At 43.7% G+C, this 21,187-nt stretch overlaps 1 protein-coding gene across 20 annotated transcripts in view; it reads right to left on the bottom strand.

Annotated features, from left to right (window-relative positions):
• The window catches only part of tenm2a (teneurin transmembrane protein 2a), a 196,296-nt gene that overhangs the window by 23,747 nt on the left and 151,362 nt on the right, over positions 1–21,187 (bottom strand). For 13 of the 20 annotated variants that reach the window (XM_051419667.1, XM_051419678.1, XM_051419672.1 and 10 more), the window contains 8 exons: positions 11,650–11,772; positions 10,015–10,241; positions 9,184–9,379; positions 7,301–7,402; positions 6,617–6,811; positions 4,950–5,150; positions 2,517–2,702; positions 1,530–1,556 (listed from right to left, as the gene is read on the bottom strand). In XM_051419667.1, the coding sequence (XP_051275627.1) occupies positions 1,530–1,556; positions 2,517–2,702; positions 4,950–5,150; positions 6,617–6,811; positions 7,301–7,402; positions 9,184–9,379; positions 10,015–10,241; positions 11,650–11,772 (1,257 nt within the window). The remainder of the gene's footprint in view (positions 1–1,529; positions 1,557–2,516; positions 2,703–4,949; positions 5,151–6,616; positions 6,812–7,300; positions 7,403–9,183; positions 9,380–10,014; positions 10,242–11,649; positions 11,773–21,187) is intronic. The other 7 variants (XM_051419668.1, XM_051419680.1, XM_051419675.1 and 4 more) reach the window with 3 other exon arrangements.

Here is a 21,187-nt window from a genome sequence, read left to right as displayed (position 1 = left end):
TATTAAGTCCACCCTCCCCACTAATGTAGTTGGACTCTGATGAAATCCCCTTAAAAAGGAGAAGAAATTGCCTTGGGTTATGGGTCAGCACACACACTTGTGTGCGGTGTGTGTGTGTGTGTGTGTGGGTGTCAGGGTATATGACTGGATAGAGAAAAATACTGTGTAAAACGAAGTGAGAAAGACAGAGTGAGAGACAGAGATAGAGAAAGAGACAGAAAGAATGAAAACAAAGTTCATAAAAAAAACAGAGTCAAGACTTTGTGCCAAAAATGTTCCACCATTCTCTCCATTCCCCCTGTTTCCAGCTCTGTCTGCACTAAAGGTCATAAAGTAAAGGTCACAGGCATAAATCTTACCACTGCTTATAGATGGACCAGATAACTCTGCACTTTCTCGGATAAACCCCCACTCATCTTCTCCTCCTAATAAGATACCTTAGAAATTGCATTGATTGCTTTACCCCCACATGTTCTTTGGCCTGTCTCTCTGCTTCCCTTTGGCGCAATCTGTTCTTCTTTACTCTCCCCTTCTGTCTTGCTCCCTCTTTAACCCTGCAATTTACCTTTTCTCTGGGCTGGCTCTTCATAAAACAATGAGAGCTATTCCATTAAGCGTAGAGGGTGAGAGGACACTCTCAACTGTGCTCCGGGGACCTGTACTGTCAGACAATCTGTGCCGCTCCGACAGAGGTTCAGCAGCTATCTATTAAGCATTCTTGCTGTGCGTGTGAGACAACTCACCCTAGACCTGCACCCTTCTCTATTTGCATCTATGTCTTAACCTTAGCCATGATTCTGTTTATCTTTATCTGACTAAACTGTTTGGGCTTTTTTTTTTAATCTAGGCTTAGGTTGGAGGGGATGGGTTTGATGAAAAGATAGAAAATCTGGAATTAATTCTATATGCTCGCTGAGTCACACACGCATAATCAAACACACACGTGCACACAAAATAAATTTATTGGCCACTCTACCATGGCCGCGACTGTTGCCATAAATACCAAAACGTAAACACACACACAATCGACAGCGCTGTATTTATTGACACCACATTAAGGCCTCGCATCAGTGGCCTATGAAATTCACCAATTACCTCAAAAGTTCTTTACGGCTTTCATCATTTTCTCCTTGTGTGAAGCAGCTGTGTTTACGTAATACATGACTAGAATACCTGAGAAGAGTTATGTGTTTGTGTTTCCACATTAGGAATATGGAGAAGAACACACTCACACGCATGCACATCCACACATTCACAGCACAGCCCCTCAACACTGCTGATACCACACTAGGCTCTACGGTACCCCACAACACATCTAGGCTCAATGACAGCTAGGCCCCGCTGTAGTGCACTGCTGTAAATTAGAGTGCGCTACATGTAGGGAGTTATCATTGAGGCTGGCACCCTAATCTACGGACAGATAGCACCACAGAGTCTACAGAGCCAAGCCAGGCCAAAACCCACAAATGCAGCAGCTAGCTTCTACCACCACAGGCTAAGAAACAAAACACCAGAGTCAGATACGGTACCTGCTTTGTCAACCATGCTCCCATGGTCTGCAGTGGGAGAAAACGTGCAAAAGGTAAGAGATGGGGAGAGTATTTTTTTGAATAAATGCAAGCAACATCATGCAGAGCTGAAATGAACAACAGGCAAGCTGAGATAAGCTAACACTGAGAGTGTCTGGTGCTAGTGAAGTGTGCTTTGCGCCAAGCTGAGGCCTGACAACTCTTTCATCTTGGGCTGATGCTGCAGTCAAAGCTGCCCTACTTTCTGATGGGGGAAATAGGGAGATCATAAACTGTTATTCCCCTGTGCGTATATATGTGTTGGCGTGTATGTGCGTGTACGTGTATATATGTGCTGCTCTGTGTGTGTTTTAGTGTTTGTTTGTGTGTATATCAGATTGCAATCACAGTGCTTGTGGTGACAGGGAAATGAGACTTTGTGTCTAGAAGCACTGTGGGTGAATCAAAGGAATCTGGCACGCATCCATCCAAAGTGACAGTGATGTCAATATGAGACAGTGATTGACTGACGTACAAAGTCACACTCACACACACACACTAGCACAACTGTGTGCATACACGCACGCACACACACACATACACACAGGCACACACAAACATTGTGAAAGAGATATTTTTTGATCACAGTGAGGTGAAGTTTTACCTTTCATCACATAACTTTGGTGTTTCAAAGGCCATAGAAACTAACACTCCTGGGGTCTGCAGTTACCTAAAAACGGCTAAATCTTGTTCTTTTGTAATTCTCCCACTCCCACTTCTAAGAAGTTTTCTCCCCACCTCTCTGTTCGCCCACCTCTTACGTCACCCCCCTCTTCTAATTCCCTTAGGTCTCCCTCTTGCCTCCACTTCTCATTTCCAAAATGGAAAGGATCTACCAGTTAAGTCTGACTGGGTGCTGGTATTTCTGTGCACACCCACGTGTTGACACGCAAACACACATCAAACACACACCTCCACACGCACACACAGATACACAGAGCTGCTTACCAATGGTGCAGTGCTCTCCGTTCCAGCCCTGGTGACACTGGCACTTCCCGTCCTTGCAAGTTCCATGTTTGATGCAGAGCGGGTTGCACACACGCTGGTCACAGCCTGCGCCAGTCCAGCCCTCCTCACAGCGACAAGCTCCACCCATGCACACACCATGAGTCCCACAGTCCACTGAGCACACCTCTGAAGGAGATGAGAAAGATTTCACAAACATTATTTCTAATGGTGACGTTTTTTCTAGGTTTGTATTTCTCTATTTGTCATATGTTCACTCTTTCACAAAGAAGATACTATCCAGTAAGGACTCATATGGTGATTTGCAGGTCAAAGGGTGTCTGGGTGACTTTTTTAGATGTCTGGGTTACCTATATTGGTTGTTTCAAAAGCTTCAAAAAGGCTATATTCCAACTTAACTAGATATTAAAATATAATGAGTCATTGAAACAATGGTGGTCTGTAACTAAAACATCTAAAAACTTTCACTTTCAAATACCATGCTATGTTTGACTTCTTTCCCTGTGACAGTGAGTAACAATGTTAAATTATCCTGGTAAGTGCAGAAACAGGTGAGCGTGAGGTGATCAAACCCTGCATTACACTAAATACAATGCTCCATCTAACACCTTCAATTAAAATCAGTGATTATAATATTGTGAAGGCAGAGTTTATTTCCTGAGCCTCCATAACAATCAGTGTTTGGGAGGCTCAGATGTTGCAGGCAGCGATGGTGCATGTGGTGAGATGTGACAATCCCGCTCATGTACTCAGGACCCCCGGTGTGCAGGGAATGTAGTATGTACAGATGTTTTGATGCACACTTGCTGAGGGATCCTGCAGTGTGGAACAATGTTGTCTTTATTAAAGTTAAGCATTGCTTCTCTCATAACAAACGCTGGAGCTCTGTTTGTGATCCTGAGATGGGAAGCCTTGCGAGGCTGACATGGCAGGGGTTGCTGTCTTTGTGACAGTGGAGGCTTAACAGCTCAATTTTATTGAGATATTGGATGTTAAGTATTTTATTAGAAACATGAACTCAGCTACTTTTACAAGCAATATCTATCTTCTTTTTTTACTCCATCCAGGGGCGCAGCTGGAAATTATGAGCCTCATACATAAGAAGGGACGCCAGGCGCCGTCCATTTTCTTCCTGTCCCAGCATAAAGACATTATTAAATGTGTCACTATCCATGAAAACATACATCCACAACATTCATGTAGACATTTGGTTTAAAAAACATCTGGAATTGGTTTTTCATTATCTCTCCTATACTAAAACCACTGCATTGGGCTCCCATGGCCATACCAAATTTTTAAATTCTCGCTGACTACAGTCCAATCAGACCTCTCAGGATATCATGTAATAGTCCTCCAACTTTACATGTAAGATCAAGATCTGGTGAGTAGGGTTTTATTTTGGCCTGAGATCTGTCACAACAGTGTTGTTTATAAGTCAAATTTAAACTGTGTGTGGGACTGTGTTTGTGTCTGTGGGCGGAGGTACGTTTTGTGTTTGTTGGTGTTGTTTGTGGGTGGTTATTCTTCATTTTTATTAATTTTTTTCTTTGTTTCTTTAGTCATTGTTGTTGCTTCCTTTAAAAAAAGATTTAAGAAACTAAAATTCACTTTATCAATCCCCAGCCGGGAAATTCTTGTTTTACTCCACTTTTTACACACATAGGCCCGTAAACACATGCACAGGGCTCATGGACATGCAAATGTTGAGAGATAGTGGAGCGATGGGCACATAGTTGTGCCCTGGGAGACAGTTTGGGGTGTTGGTGCCTTGCTCAAGGGCAATTTCAACAGTGATCAGGAGGTGATTTGGCACTTCTCCAGCAACCAGTCCACACTCCATACCATCCATACGGTCTGTGCTACTGTAAGTCCCTACAATTCTGAGCTACTGCCACTTTTATTTTATTTATTATACTCGTTTACACGTGTTGCATGTTGTTACTCTTATCTACAGCCCATTGTAATGAAATGTGCTATATAAATAAAAGTGCTTGTCTTGCCCATTTTGGATTTTGAGCACTACCCTGATAATCGTAAAAAGCTGTCATAAGCATACTGTCACTGACACTGTCTATTGAGAGAGATCATTTTATATTGCCTTGACAATAAAAACTTGTCACATTTTGTTCCCCTTTGTTCCAATTTGGCTTAGATAACATAACAGTTGCTGTGTTCTATTTCTCAGCAAGTTGTATTGTTTGTGGTCATGTAGATTTCATCCAAATACAGTTTGAAAACCAAAGCAGTATAAAATAAAATGGTAAACTAATTAGCCATATATCCTAGAGGACCAAAAAATATGTTGGGCAAATGGGTAGCCAGAAGCCCTGTTCTCCCAACTATGACACCCCAAACTCCATCTTTACTCCATGTATTTGACTCTTGCAACCAAACCAGCTCTGTAGGTGTACTTACCCATAGAGCAGTCAGGTCCCATCCAGTTGGGGTCACAGCTGCACAGCCCAGTGTCTGGTATGAAGGCCCCGTGGCCGTGGCACTGGTCTGGGCATTGGGCCCTGGGCAACTCGCAGTGGAGCCCTCCCCAGCCTGGCTTACAGTGGCACTCCCCATTCACACAGATGCCATTATTGGAACACGTCGGATCCAGGCAATCCACTGCACACCAATGTGAAAAAGAAAAAAAACATAGAAAAACAAAATGAACAAAAACCAACACAAGCTAGAAAATGTCACATTAGAGCTGATGTTAGAAACAAATTAAATACTATGAGTTTTTTTAAAACGTAAGAGACGTGGCAGAGGACATATTTTCATTCTTTGTGTACACAGAAAGATAATGAAATAAAAGAAAATATTACCAGACATATTACTAAGGCAATTAAAGCACACAATAATGAATAGCTGAGTCTATAATTGGGGCAGAGAAGCAAATGTGTTCCACTCTGAAAGAGCACTAGCCTCACTGGCACATTATTCGGTGTGAGCACTTGTGTATGCATTAGTGTGTATCCGCGTATGCGCTAATACATAGGGGAGAATCTGACACTGTCAGTCTGCCAGGTTGACGGGCAGCTTTGAGTCTGAGCAGTGAGTGAAAACCAATTTGACAAATTACCTCCTCCCGGCAAAGCGCCCACCCACCCCTCTTCTAGCCTCCCCTCACTGCTCTGTCCTGGTCGCTCCCACTTTCCCTCCTTCTCTCTCCTTGTCCTCTTTGTCTGACACCTCTCACCCGTCCTCCTTCTCCTCCCCCTCCTCAGGCATCACTGACCCCACCGCACCCCCTTCACACACACACACACACACACACACACACACACACACACACACACACACACACACACACACACACACACACATACACACATAAAAAGCACAAGCTCACACATAACCTCGGCCCTCCATTTCTGTTTGCCTGGCAGAAACGGCGGATCACAGTTATTGATTTTCATGTCGCTGGCACTCCAGGTAAATTGTTTGAGGGACTCTGCTGTGATGAATATCAGATTTGAGACCAGAGGAGGAAGAAAAAAAATTGGATGAGAGGGAGATGGAGAGAAAAAAAATGAAGAGCAGGAGAAAATGCTGACCTTGTTCTCCGACCCTGTGTCTTGACTTCTTCTGTCTGTCACTCTACTCCTTTCTTCCCTTTGTCTTTCTCTCTCTCTCTCATCTCCACCCTTGACCCTCCCTCCTTTTACAATTCTCTCTTTCTTCATACATATTCACCTCTCACTGCTGCCCTGACTCCCCCTCTGTCTCTCATCCCTCTCTTTTTCTCTCTTGTGTTCTATCTTTTTGACGACAGAGAACGTGGCGGGCTGATCCTTCTTAACAAGGATCAATAGAAGCAATTTCATCCCTTAATAAAATCTCTGATGTGTTTGGCTGTGTTATCATACTTCATCTGTATATATGGAGGGAACGGACACTCGGTCAGAGTAAGATTATGCTATGATGAGCTGTCTAACTGGAGTTAGAGGGAGTGTGTGGTGCAAACATTCATGTTTTTTTCAATATAGTCCCTCTGACTCGTCAAAACCAGGCAGATAAAAACAACGGATACAAATGAAACCATCATCCTCAAGGATCACCACACCATTAAGCCTGGCTCCTCTCACCCTCTGCACAGCTCTGCCCTTTGTAGCCGATGGAGCACACACAGTTGCCGTCGGTGCAGGTGCCGTGGCCGCTGCAAAGAGGGTCGATGCACTGTGTGACGGGGACGTCACACTCGGGTCCCTTCCAGCCGCTGTAACAAACACAGGAGCCCTTGTCGTATTGGCCGTTGCCACTGCACAGCACCGGGCACGCCGCTGGAGGAACGGAGAAAGGGAGGAAGGGGAGAGATTAAACCCTGCGCATGACAAAAGAAAAACAATTAGCAGGCATTTTAGAGATTCTCAAAGCAGTGAAAAGCCATGCCACCCACACACACACACACACACACACCCACACACACACCTAACCCCACCAACACTTCACCATGAAGGAGGGTGAATAGAGTGGTTAAGGGGCTGGAGAGTGGCAATGACACAAAGAGTAATTACAGGCAGAGGTAACTAAACTATTCATCAAAGCTGTCTATCCCAGGTGAGCACAGAGCCAGAGAGACATTAGTTAGAGGAGCTGCCATTCATCATCAGTCATCTTGTCTCGGCTCCACCTAAGGCCATGCGCCATCTTACTGTTTCTAATCCTCTTTACTTGCTGCATGGAGCTGAAACGTTACTGTTTGTCTATTAAGACGGTGCAAACGACAGAATTTTTATGACGGAAGAAACTAATTTGTAAGCAGCTAATACCTTTGGAGCAGTCCATTCCGTGGAATCCTGGGAAGCAATGGCACACACCAGAATTACACTCTCCGTTACCATGGCAATTGCGCGGGCACTCTTGCACTGAATCTGTGAAGAAGACAAAGTGAGACAGAGAGAGAGGGAAAGAGGGGAGGGGTGAGAGAGTTTGATGGCAAGCATCAAAGCATTCGATTAAACCATTGGCACCATTCGTTCTTTAAGATACTACAAATCGAGTGAAGGCACTCCGAGTCTTACAGTTACACAGACATCAAAAGCAAATGCCCTCCTCCAAGATTCCATGCATTCCTTTTCGGTGCATTTTTCATAGTGTGGGGAGAATACTTTGTGAATCAGTCATTCCTCACTATCCATTATCCATCCATCATTTCTCAGCACACTGTGTCAGAAAATAGGAGTGTTCCCCTGCTTTATGCTGACATTCTAAAACCCTTCTGCTGCTCTTTCACTCCTTCTCTTCCCCATATTCTGGCACTTTTCCCTTGTTTTGATTGTTTACTCCCTACCAAGGTCATTAATACTTCATCCAGGAGTGGTTGCTTGGTGCAACTAGGCAGACTTTAGCTGGACTCTGTGTGTGTGTTGTGCATTCATGACTTCAGTGCTCTATCCAATCTTTCAGTGCCTCTTAACCCCTTTTATCAGAAGACAACAGATTGGTGAAACAGGGTTGCTGCTAATGATAAGGAGGCATTTTGGACTTCCCTTCCTCCTTTTTTCGTGCTTTTTCCAACTTCCACTCATCTTACAGAAAGTATTACTCATCCTTTCCACACTGCCTTCCTCTCGAACACTTCCTCTCTCTTTTTCTGTTCATTTCCCCCAAATCTCAGCACGATGTCTCCCTCTTACCCTAATGCCACCCTCTCTTTCACTCCCCTCTTCAGCTTCTCCTCCTCCCGTCCTTCACTCCACTTCACTCCATTCTGGCTTTGCCCTCGCCATTATGTCTTTCCTCCAGCTCACCCTCTCACTACTCACTCTAATTCTGCCTTCACCGCCTCTGCCTCTCCTTCTCTCCACTACTCCTGCTGCTGAAAGCTCTACCACCAGATATTGACAGTGAAGGATTCTTTCACTCGGTTTGACTCTTTCTATCCTACCCCCTTGTTGTCACACTCATGCCTCCAACACAATTGAAATTATTTGGGGCACTGTTTCAGGTCCTCAAAACATCCAATTTACTGTGCTGCAGCGGTATTTTATTTGGCTTCATCTATGTTCTGGTTTCAGACCCAGCTTCGAGACAATTGAGTTTTTGCTGCTGGTTGATTTTCCTCTTCACACACACACAAACACCATGGAAGTGATTCTACACTCTCTGATATAATAAGTTGTGTTTTGTTTTTGAATACATTCAATCAATTTCTCCTACTATGTTTTGGCACAACACAAATCTTTTAACTCACTAAGCGGTCCTGCCTACTTGACAATGTTGCCGTAGCTGTGTTGCTTCTGGCAACACGGTGCACATGCTGGTGGTGAGTGTTTTTGCACCCTGTGATGTGTAAAGTTTTTTGTCAAAATGGAGAAAAATATCTGCTCTTAAAGGGCAACTCCACTGATTGTACACATCAAGGTTTTTACAGGTGTAGAGTAGTCCTTGTATAAAGCCTTTTGTGCCTCCAGAGTTGCCTCAAGTGATGTCACTTGAGTCGGCATCAGTTGGTATATTGGCTATATCATTACTATTACTTAAAAAAAGTGAGTCCAATGTGAGTCCAAAAATGTTATACTGTGCAATGCTAAATCAGTGAAGTACTATTTTAAATCAGTGCCACTGGTAATTCTTTTCATCTCCTAAATGCTGGTACTTAATCTCATCTCCCTCACTCCACTCACAGCTACAAATCCTGCCTCTGCCTCACCCATGATGTTTGTGCTGAAGGAAACTGTCTCTCTCTCCCGACCGTCGTTGTAGAAGGCCAGGTGCCAAGCACCAGCGTCCAGGTACTGGACAAACACCGCCTCATTGAGGACCACAGTTTGGATGCTCCTCCTCTCCCGTGGAGACTCGACCACGCTCCACTTCTCCTTCCCATCCAGACGCTCCATATAGTCATACTGGAGGAGAAAGAGATAGAGAGAACGTTTTGGATTGAATGGATGTGAGTATGAAATCTATGATTCAACTATGAAGTGCTGGGACGACACTTTTTAGACTTTGAAAAATTACCCATAGATGTATATGCAGGAAGATTAAAAGATGGGAGAAGTTAGTGTGGCTGAAAATTGCCAGGGAGGCATGAAGAATGCCACAGAGAGTTCCTTGAGGGCTGTCATTCTCTTTGGGTCTTTGGGAACACTGCAGAGCATTTTTTTTCCTGCTGTACACTAGCCACAATTTGAGGGTCTTTACCAGCTTAGGTCAGGCAGTGAAAAGGTAATCCACATGCAATTATCCCATTCTACAAATCAAATCTGCTCTTAATTGACTAGTTTCTAATTAATAAGAAGCAGTAAAAGTTACATTACTGTGAAATTTAATTAAGTGTAAATCTTGGACTAAATTAGTTTTTGCAAGCTACTATTATAATGAATCACAAATTAATTTTAATATTTCCCATGACACAAGAAAGTTTTTTTTAGGTATTCTCCATTTTAGCTGATCAATATATAGATAAGGGGTCCCTAATGAATAAAGTAATAATTCTGTGAACGATCTATTACCCTAAAGGTGCGGAAGTGCCAGATTTTACCTGTGCGTGTGATGGAGGCAGGCCCTTGCGAATGTACACTCCAAACAGGGCATCCTTGCCGAGGGAGATGTTGAACTTGAGGAACTGGGGTAGGCTGAGATGGAGCAAGGACCTCCAAAACACTCCTGGAGGGACTTCTTGGGTGACCCGCCTCCCGACCTCAATATTGCCTGTGTCTATACTGCTGTTCCGGCCTGCCCACGGACCTGGAGCGAGGGGAAAAGAAACTGCATAATCTGTGATTAAAGGCTTCGATTGTCAGAGTCAATAGTTAATCATCACAGTTTACTGAAAATAATCTGCTATAAAAATTCATGGCCATTGAATAGCAGAGGACGAGCACCATTAGCTCTGCAAACTGTGCGCCCACAGTTTGTGTTACAATGAGTGTTGTTACTAGTGACGGTGGGATGCAAAATGATGCCTTTGTAGCAAAGCCTGCAGGACTGTGGACTTTGTTGTCTGGGCTAAAATGAGAGAGGGCTGATAGGACTGCAGGGCACAGCTTTCCAAGCAGACGCGCAGACAGGCACGCACGCAGAAACACACAGCATCCTGCAATCAGGTCAGTCATCTAACAGCAGAGTGTTGGGGCCCCGACAGAAAAAGACGAGAGTGTGAGTGTGAGTGTGAGAGTGTGCGCGTTTGTGTGCAGAATAGCGAAGAAATAAAAGTAACAATGAGAAGAACAACAGCAGCATCTGGCCTAGACGGCTAGGGAACACAACACAACAGTCCTCTCATTAATACAGAATACAGACACAGAGCAGCAGCCCACACGTACCTATAGTACATGCTGTGTGTGTTACAGAGCGAGATCGAGCGAGTGAAAGAAGAATAGATAGAGAACCGCATGGGGGCCTTAAAAGAGAGAAGGGGGGGGTGCAGTTGGTGTTTTACCTTGCTGCTGACTGAGACGATAAAACTAGCTCGACACAACTCAGCAGAGTGGTTAAACAGCACATACACAGCTAGAACTGCATCATGAATAATGAAATTTTTTAGTTGGTGTGAGCTGCTTGGGTGCCAAAAAAATTCTGTTCGTCTGTTTTAGTATGTTATACACAGCAGAAATGACTTCAAAAGTCTGGCATTATTCTATATTGTTCTTGTTTTCAACAAATGCGTTAGTTTGTCCTTCAATATTTTCTAACTGTCATAAAATGTCTATGGCACTCAGCCCCGAACCAATTTGTTCCTGACAAAAATCAGGTCAAAAATATGTAGCTTTATTTTTAGGAATAAATACTGCATTTGTTGGGAACTATTTTTAGCTGTGGATTAAGCACATTTGGCATGCTAGTGAGTACTTTCAGCACCAGGACTCGATGTGGTATTGACTGAAAATTAACTTCAGTTCCTGTGTTAATTGCTACAGTTTGGCTCACTGCATAGTTTTTGTACAACAATGGGGGAAAAGCTATATCAGGCTTTGAATACACAAACAATACTTGTTAGTAGGTTATTTCATTGTTGGTTTTGGTCTTTTCATTGGATTTGTTGACAATTACAAAAAAAACAGCCTTATCCTTTCGACAGCAGGTTGCAATGTCTTCCAGACCTGAATTTCGCTTTGTAACTCCACATGCAGTGTGTGGATTTTTAAATGGGGGGTGTGTGCCCTGTAGTTCATACCTCTGCCTCCAGAGGGCAGTGTGGCCACATCACTGTTGACAGGCAAGCCAGCTCCCAGTCCGTTGTTTAACACAGGGCCGTCAGATGGCTTCAGTTGCCATGTCAAACCCAGCAAGTTGATCGCTGCACAGAAACGGATAGAGAGACAGAAGGGGAGGGAAAGAAAGAGTGTTAGGACATATGATTTGAACGGTGAATTGTCTACAAGTCTGGTATAAAAAAAACACACTTGAAAGCTCATCAAGCCAAAGAAATACAGGAGGCCAGCATGCTATGTCTGATCTGTCACTTATACGGCAACCAGTGCAGCTTTTATAGAAGGCTGCTTTTATACTTGTGTTAGTGCATATCAATCAAAAACGCTGTTAACAAAGTGGCAGGGAACACATTGCACAAAAACCGAGGCAAGTCTAACAAAATAGACAATTAAAAACCATAAAGATCCTTCTATTGTTCCCTTTCTTTACCTCAACCTCTCACAATCTTCTTTCAACCTGACAGCATCTCCTGCTTTTATTTGGAAGCCTTTACACCATCTTGCAGAGAGCAAGTGACAGATTGGTCTCTGAAGAGATAGCTCCATGACTCTCCTTTCCCATCTCCTTTTCTTTTGTCCTCTGTTGTGTTATTGTGTGCTGGTGGTATAAGACTGCTCGAATGTGTTCACTCTTCACTTTGTCAGCTCTTTACTTCTCCTGCCTCTCTTCCCTCCTTAGCCTGCTGCCAGGCATCTCCTCCCTCCCAAAAAACAGGATAGAAGAAGAAAAAAAAACTGCAAGAAAACAGTCCCTTTACTTACTGTACACAAAGCTACAAGTTCAGTGATTTTTTAAGGGGGTGACAGGTAGGCTATACTTTTGAGTGTTGTAAATGATTCTTTAAATCTAAAAAAAAACCAAAAACTGGAGATGCATCGTTTGCTCATGTCTGTAAACCATGTTATAGAAAAGGCACAATGCACCTGCAGTGTTGTACATATACATGAATACTGTGATGTAAGATTTGAACATGCATATGTGGTAGCGTGATTTTGCACAATGCATTATGTAGGTGTTATTGCATGCCTCTCAGCGTTGGCCTCATCCCCACCCCATGAGCCTTCTAACACCTGCATCTGAAGCCTGGGAATCAATTTCTCTCTTGTCAAATTCTATCTGTGTTTGCACACATAGGGAATGAGTGAAAAAGTTGCAAGAAAAGGGGATGCGGCTTCAGGAATTGCTGCCGGGGCAGACTCATTCTCACCCCCGCGTTGTCCCAGTCTTTTCCCCCTCTATCTGTTTCTTTGTTTCTTCTTTTTTATGTTTCTTCTCTTTCCCTCTTTCTCCCCTCCCTCGCTCCCGGTCAAAGGAAAGCGCTGACACCTCGGCTGCTGCCCAGCCTCCACTGTCAGCTCTTTTTTATTTTTCATGGGGGGGCTGGTATGGAGAACAAGAGAGACAGAGCGAGAGGGAGAGAATGCAGAGAAACTACACTGTCCTTCCTCCCCCTCTGTCTCTTTTCTCTCACATCCACCTCTTGCTCTCTCCTCTCTCATCGCGCTGACCTTCATTCCTCTCCCTCTTTTCCTTTTAATTCTTGCTTTTTCTTCCTTCTTTTCTTCTTATCTTCGCCTGCCCTTCTCTGCAGATAATGCAGACATGCATCCGCGCACACATCCATATGCACGCACGCGCAAAGATGGTATCTCAGGAAGCAGTCGATAGAAAGATTACCTATTGAATGAGCAAGAGACAGTAAGCAATAGTGAGTCTATTGTGACGGTGTTCTCAATCTAGGTCATCCCCAAGAACACATCAGACAGCCCTATAGTTAGCTTATTGTGTATCTCTGTTCATTGTGTGTGTGGTTGAGGGTCGGCGCACGTGTGGTTTTCCCGACTTGACTTTTTTTCTTTCCTCTTTCTGTTTTTTTTTTTTCTGTGGGTGGTTGTGAAAAGTTGACCAATAGATGGCACTCTTACGCCTTGGCGACAACAGCACAAAAGCCTGTGCTTTGTCAACAGGTTTCTTTGAAGCAACATGCAGAGCAAGGGATACAGAGAGAGAAAGAAAGACAGAGACAAAGAGAGACGCTTGTTATCATTCTCTTTACAAGTACCATCCCTCATTTTAACAACACTTCTAACTTTGTTAGGGTGTAATTTTAGCCAAAATGAAACTGCTGAAATTGATGTATTTAGCTTTGTGTTGCCATAATTTTAAGCATTTTCTTTTCGGATCATAATTGCTGTAATTACTGTTTTCAAGCTGCATTGGAAGGCTTTATTAAATGCCATGCCAATAAAGCCTATCTGAATTGAATTCAACTGACAGACACAGGGAGAACAAGAGAGACAGTCTGACATGGGCTGTGCTCCTTTTTAATCTCTGTCTTCTGACTTGTGTTCAACAGACACACACACACAGACACGCACACACACACACACACAAAAAAAAACCACACATGTACACACATGGAAAGATCACAGAGAAACAGGTTTAACAAGCAAACGAGTTGGATTAAAAATAGATCAGTTGCTTCATGAGGTTTTTATGTAATCACAATGTATAATTCAGAGAGGCAAAGTGCTTGCCAGTATCATCTGCAAAAGACAGCATCTGAAAAAGCAGCAGCACACGTGATCCTGAGACAAAAAAAAGGAGAAAAAAAAAGAATGTTGGACTGATGGACAGAGGGACAGAGGGACAAGGGAGATGAAAAGGAGGAGGTGGTGGCTGGGCTCGGAGAGGTGAACCTTGGCAGAGAGGAGGAGAGCAGGAAAGGAGAGAGGAACAGAGGGAATACTGGAGGACAGCGAGAACTGAGAGAATATTAAAGAACATATAAAATCCCCTGAGGATAAAAAAAGAGCAGGAAAAACAGGCTGCAGATGATGTTCTAGAGAAGAGAGAAAAAAATGAATAAGGGGCCTCCACGGATGAAATGAGGAAGGGAGAAGGAGATGGCAAGTGGAGAGGAAAGATTTAAGGGATGAGTGGCCCTGTATTCATTGACTGGTTGGGTGAGAAAAGATGGTCGTGATTCTTCCTCTGACAGTAAGTGGTTCACAACACAGGCAATCAGACAGAAATACAATGCTTGTGTGTAAGGCTACGTGTGTTTTGAGAAATATTTATATGTCTCGGAATTAAAGGGTGTAAATGGATTTCTGCATGAGAGGAAAAAAGAGAGCGGCAGAGATGGAGAAAGGTGACTTTGTGGCAGACTGTGCACAGTGTCCCCTGACTGGAAAATATTGTATCATCATCATTCTGTTCTCTGGAACATGTTCCAAACTCTTTCCCTTTCTCTCTCTCTCTCTTTCCCCCTCTGTGTTCCTATGTCTCTTGCCCATTTCCGTCTCATCTCAACCATATCATTGCCTATTTAAATGGTAGCATCTCCCATTGAACCAATTGCACTGCTCCTAATTGCACCAGAGAAGCAGAGAATGGCCTCTTGCATGTTTTTGTACGTAATCTCTTGCAATGCGACTAAAATGACACAAAGAGCACAGGAGCATGCACACACACACACACACACACACACACACACACACACACACACACACACACACACACACACACACACACACACACACAGGCAACACACTTTTCTTTGCCATCTCCCTTGGCCATCCTGATAAATGCATATTAACTGTTCTAATTCACCACTAAATTAACAACTCTGACCTCAATTAGGGCGGTAATTGTAGCCAGCCCCCCATCCTCGGCCCGGCTGCTAATTGGTTTAGGAAGCCTTTTCCCTGCTTTTCTACCTTTCACCCCCCCCATCTCCAAGGCCCTAATTTAGCGAGCTGGTAGACATTTTGTTGTCCAAAACAAACACATGCACAAAAAGCAGCCACCTGAGAAAATGCACCTTCACAGTTTCTCTCTGTATCACTCACACCTTTTTCCCGATCTCTGCAGCAGCGTGCTAATATTGGTGAGAATGAGGAAAGAGCAGTATGCTGCCTCAGGTTCTCAATATTCAGGCCGTTTGGGATTTTTCTTATAATTTACCACACAATATACACTTATGTAGTCTATAAATAAAGCAGCCTTCTCTCTCAGCTAAGTTCTGAAGGCGCTGCTTGCTGAGATCATTTAGAGTCTCAGACAGAGCGACGGGGGTGGCAGTTGGCTGCTGCCCATGGGGGTCATATACACTGAGAGAGACAATTTATCGGCTTCAGAGAGAGTGTGTGTGTGTGTGTGTGTGTGTGTGTGTGTGTGTGTGTGTGTGTGTCATGTGTATGCATGCTTAAAAGTTGCATGGTATTAACAACAACTGTACGCGCATGCACGGCAGCACACACACTGCAACCCCGACGGGACCTCCTCACCCAGCTGATGCAACTGAACTGTAATTGACTGCAACACAAAAGGTTATGTGAGTTGCTTGCAGCTTCTACCTGCAAAACAGTGTCTGGAGGAGAGAAACGGCAACTCACTCAATCACACAGCAGAAATGGCTTCCTTATTGGCACTGAAATATTGAGACGGCCTGACGCAGATGTAGCCATGCGTGTGTGTGTGCATGCATGTGTGTGATGGGCTAAATGAAAAGAGATGTGAATCTGAGTGATGTCCTCCTTTCTGAATCCTCATTTCCTCTTCAGATATCTCTACCCTGACCCCCCCCCACACACACACGCTCCCTCCCCACCTTCTCTTCTCTGCATCAACCCACTCTGCCTCGTCTCATCCCTTCCTACCTCGGTCCTTTCCCTCTCATCGATCTGTATTAGAAACAGGATATGAGGAACTATGCTATCTTATCACAGATCAGAGAGCGAGAGAGAATGAGTGAGGAAAAAAGACGAAGAAAGAGTACGTTCTGGAGGCCAAGAGAGGGAGAGACTGAAAGAAAAGAAGAGACAGAGAGAGAGGAGAAGAGAGGAAAGCGATTTCTTTCACTTTGCCTTCATCCATCTCCTGTTTCGAACACAGGACTAGTGAAGCTCCATGGGCCTAATTGGACTAACGATTGGGTCCAGATAAGACCCGCGCTAATGAATAAATGAATGAGGAAATAAATGAATGAAATGAGCCCATGCACGCTAATGTAGGCAATATGAACACTCAGCAATGACGTCAGCGAGCCTGCAAATTCTGTTCAAAGCAAATAACATTTCCTCCAGAGCACGTACCAAAACTCCAGGTATACTAACAGAAAGTCAAAGGATGAACATAGATGTTACCACCACGTGCTGTCTGAACAAGTGTGCACCCTGCTTTGCATCACCTGACCAGTGCAGATGACCTATTTATCCCTCTGGTGCAGATGGTATAGCACCTTGTGCCTGGTCCTGGCCATGCCCTGCCCTTTTCCTGGACTGGCAGTGTGTGGTAAGATCCTAACCTTTATCAGTACGACAGGCCCTGCTGCTACAGACACACGCTCCACGTCTGATCCTTATGCCCAGGTTCCTGCATTCACCATATGCCCAACCATGCCTTCACCTGAGCACGCATGCAAGCCCACATACACAATGACAAATGTATATCCTCCAACACATACACACACACGCGCACACACACACACACACACTGGCATGAGCGACACATCCTGACCTCTAGCTGTTCCACCTTGGATCAGCAGAAGGGAAGCCACATGCAGAGTGAGAGGGGACTTTGGGGTCAAGGAGCTTGGCTTGGAAAACAGCCACATTGTAAGACTTGCAGGTCTGACATAAGTCAGACAGGCAGTCTGCATACTCAAGGCTTTACTATTTAAGTTTTTTGATTATAAAAATGCGTGAGAAATCTGTTAAAAAAGTTAATAATATTATAAAAAAAGTTTTAAAACTTTGATATGTAATTAGCAACTAATTTCTTCCCTGTTTTTCTCTGGAGAAGTCCAGAGATGATTAATAAGATAGAAAGGAAGGGGGAAAAAAATAATTTCTGCTTCAAAAACATATGCCTTTTCTGATTTATATTTAATCTTAGTTTCACCTCACTAGGTCTCTCAAAACTATTAAAATTAAACAATCCAAGAAGGAAGAATCACACTTAAGTCAAGTCAATTCATAAACATATAACCGGAGATAATGGGTTTAGAAATAGATTAACTTTAAAGGGTCAAAGATGACAACAATGTTTTCTCTTTATTTTCTATTTCCAGATGCATGTACTTAAGCAGTCGTTGTCAAAGTAGGGGTTGAGACCAGCCAAAGGGATCACAAAGATTAATGTGAGAGGTTGTCAGATAATTAAAATAATCCTTATATAATTAATAATATCACATCACTAAAAACTATTCAAATCCAAGAAAGGATTTCTTGGGTTGAATGCTCTCAACTCATAGAGGAGGCATTGCTTTGCTTTAAATGTCACAAGCTAAATAAGTTGGAAACCACTGTGGTAAAGCTGTCAGTGTTGCAAGAAGATGTTATTTAAGATGTTTAACTGCTGATCAGTGTCCTTTTGTAGCAGAGAAAGCTTAATTAAGAGGCACGGTGACAAAAAAAAAAAAAGGGGAGGGGGGGGATAAATTGTTTTAAAGTGACCTTGGTCGTTTAAAAAAATCCATCTTTATGAATGTGATGTGATAATTGTCTCACGTTTTAAATTTGACTCCGCTTTTTTATTGGTTGTCTCAGTTTGTCTTATATTTGATTTGTCGATTTGAGTTGTGTCTCTCATAAACTAGTGCAGTCATAATATTTCAGTTTCCTAAGCACCTGTCTACCAGGTATGCACTAGGTAACACCCAGCTTTTACATGATTACCTTGGCAGTGCAGCATCTCCCTAGATTGTAATTAATGACAAAAATATGCAAAAGTTTTAAGAAAATGATTTGATTAGAATAACACCTACAGTATTTTAACAGAGCTATATATCTTTAGACAATAAAAATCCTTAGCATGTTATTATGTAAGGCAGCAGTGATATGAATGCACTGAAGTAAGACACTTATAACTGGGAAGAATGGGCAGTAAGCGATTGTGATCAGTCTGGAAAAGTGAGACAGCAATGATGGATGGAAAGTGGTCGGCTTGGAGGCATGAAGGTCACACTCGATGACAGTGTGTGTGTGTGTGTGTGTGTGTGTGTGTGTGTGTGTGTGTGTGTGTGTGTGTGTGTGTGTGTGTGTGTGTGTATGGATCTGTTTAATCAACAGACAGGGGAGCTGAGAGTACGACTAAAAATACATTGTGTCTGTGTGGGTGCGTGCATGTGTGTGTGTGCTCTCATTCATCAGTGGTGACAATACCATGTGGAGTATGCCACTGTGCCCGACAAATTCAGCCATCACGCACACGCACACATTCCCACGAAACACCCCTGCAAAGGTGACACAAGCGCCCGCTAGCAAGTTTACTCATTGCAGTCAAGGGCACACCTGTGCCTGTGTGTGTGACCGTGCACGTATGTGTGTGTGATAACAGTCCACCTGGACACGAGTCGACTCGTCTGACATGTCCTCGATCTTTCATTTTTGTGTCAAACCCGCCTTTTCTTTCCCTTATTAACCGCAATGCATTTCTTCTTCTGTCTGTTTTTTTCCCTTTCTGTACATTTTTGGTCCTCTGAGGCTCATATCCTTCTTCTCTTTTTATCCTATCTAACTCCTTTTGTCATCATCCCCCTGTTCTTGTCAGAGAAGAGAGGACAGAGAGCCTCTCTGTCACACTCCCCCTGTTCTCTGCTCACTGTGATCAATTAGGAGACATTAGTCCCACAGATATTCCAGGTGACAGAACCTCAGGAGGCCACGCTCTCCTTCATCTCTCCTCCTTCTGCCTTCCCTCAGTTTCTCCTCTCCACACCTGGCTGTCTTGTCATTGCTGCTCCTCCTCCGCTTCAGCTCCCCTTCTTTTCTCGGCAAGTGCAAACAACAGACCTCGCTCCTCTCAAGGTTTCAACCCCCTTCAATCTCGCACTCTCATCCCTTACGGAGCCGACAGTGACATATCAGCGTCAGCCCTCCTCTCCTCCGTCTCTCCAGTCATCTATCCTCCTTTTCCTCTCCCCTTTATGTTCTGGCTACATGCTGACAGTGACGCATCTCCCTTCTTCCCCTCTGCCCTCTCTGCTCAAACTCTATTCCACCTCTTTCTTTTCCCCTCTTCCTTCGCTTTCCTCTATCTCGCTCTCTCCAGGTTGCTGTTCACAATGACGGACCTGTCTTCCCTCCTGTATGCCAACCGTTCACCTGTATCCTAGCAACCACCTCTCCTTTGGCTCTGATGCTCCATGCGGAGCAAGCAAACAAGACGCCGGGGGAATGAAGAACAAGCACTCTCGTTTATCCTCCTCCCTCCATCCGTTCAGTCATTCCTTCACACGTAAAGAGGAGGCCATCCTCCGCCGGAGTTGGGTGCTTAACACTTTAACCGAAAATGCAACTGTCTGTCCTCACATACAAATGAACTCCCTCTAACTCATGCAAACACACATTTACATACAGAGACGCACAGCTGCACGTTTCTTCCATGTTGTGTATCTATGTGTGTGTGCTTATCTCATCCCCATGACTCCATTCTAACAGTAGGACACAGTGAATAAACTTCAAAGAGATACCATCTACCATGCTCCTGAAGCATGCTGAGCCCTGCCTTTCCAAAAGGTTCTCAGTGTGCATGCATATGTGTGTGTGTTTCTGGAAGATTGTCGAGCAATTTCTGAAGCTTTATTTATGGTCTAGAGAAATAACAAAGAAAAAAAAAAAAATTTGTTTGAAGGCAGGCACGCCCTCAAAGCCTCACAATGAGACACACACATTGTCGCACATGCATCTCGTGGGTTGTTCTTAGGGAGTACTACACACACGCACAAAAAGAAAAGTGCTGTTCAGGCACATGTGTCCTGGTGTAATTTATGAGTGGGCTCCTGGGCGGACGCCTCAGAGGGGTCCTCTTCACGCTGCATGACTCTGGGTGCTCTGCACAATCTCCCCAGTGAGTACTGGGCTCTCACACACACCTACATAACACACAAACAAGGTACTACAAAACCCCCCTTATGAGCAGTGAACTCTTCCGACTGAAACTCGCTGCACGATTAACGCTACAAAAAGCTAGGTAAACACAAGGGTTTCAGGCTTGGCAGCACTGCTACAGCTCTGTTCAGCACAGAGAAAACACCAGAGCAAAACATTTCCTTACAACAGCTGAAAATGGGCCCTACAGTTAGCAAAAGTAATAATAACAATAAAGTATCATTTCAGCCTTGTTCAGCTTACCGAATTATAGCCAGTTGCACAATTAAGTTTGGTGGTAATGCACTGACGTTTGGCATATAATAAAACAGTAAATACAAAGAAAGTGGAGCTTAAAGGAACACTTATTAGCAACTCTTGCTCCCACTTACTGAATTACATTCAGAAAATGCAGCATTATACAGTATATTCACACTGTATTGGATAGCATGATCTACCAGTCTCTTTTCAGCTACAAATACACCTATAATTAAAATGTTAATAGTATTGCTAACAAGCTAATGCTACCAATTATTAAGACAGACAGGCACTATTGTTAACAAGTTGTATCTTGCAAATACCCAGATGGTGCACTAACACTGATGTAGTGGTAAAAAAAATAAA

The sequence above is a fragment of the Dicentrarchus labrax genome, unplaced genomic scaffold (genome assembly GCF_905237075.1).
Source record: "Dicentrarchus labrax unplaced genomic scaffold, dlabrax2021, whole genome shotgun sequence".
Taxonomy (NCBI): Eukaryota; Metazoa; Chordata; class Actinopteri; family Moronidae; genus Dicentrarchus; species Dicentrarchus labrax.
This window is presented reverse-complemented; position numbering and strand designations above follow the sequence as displayed.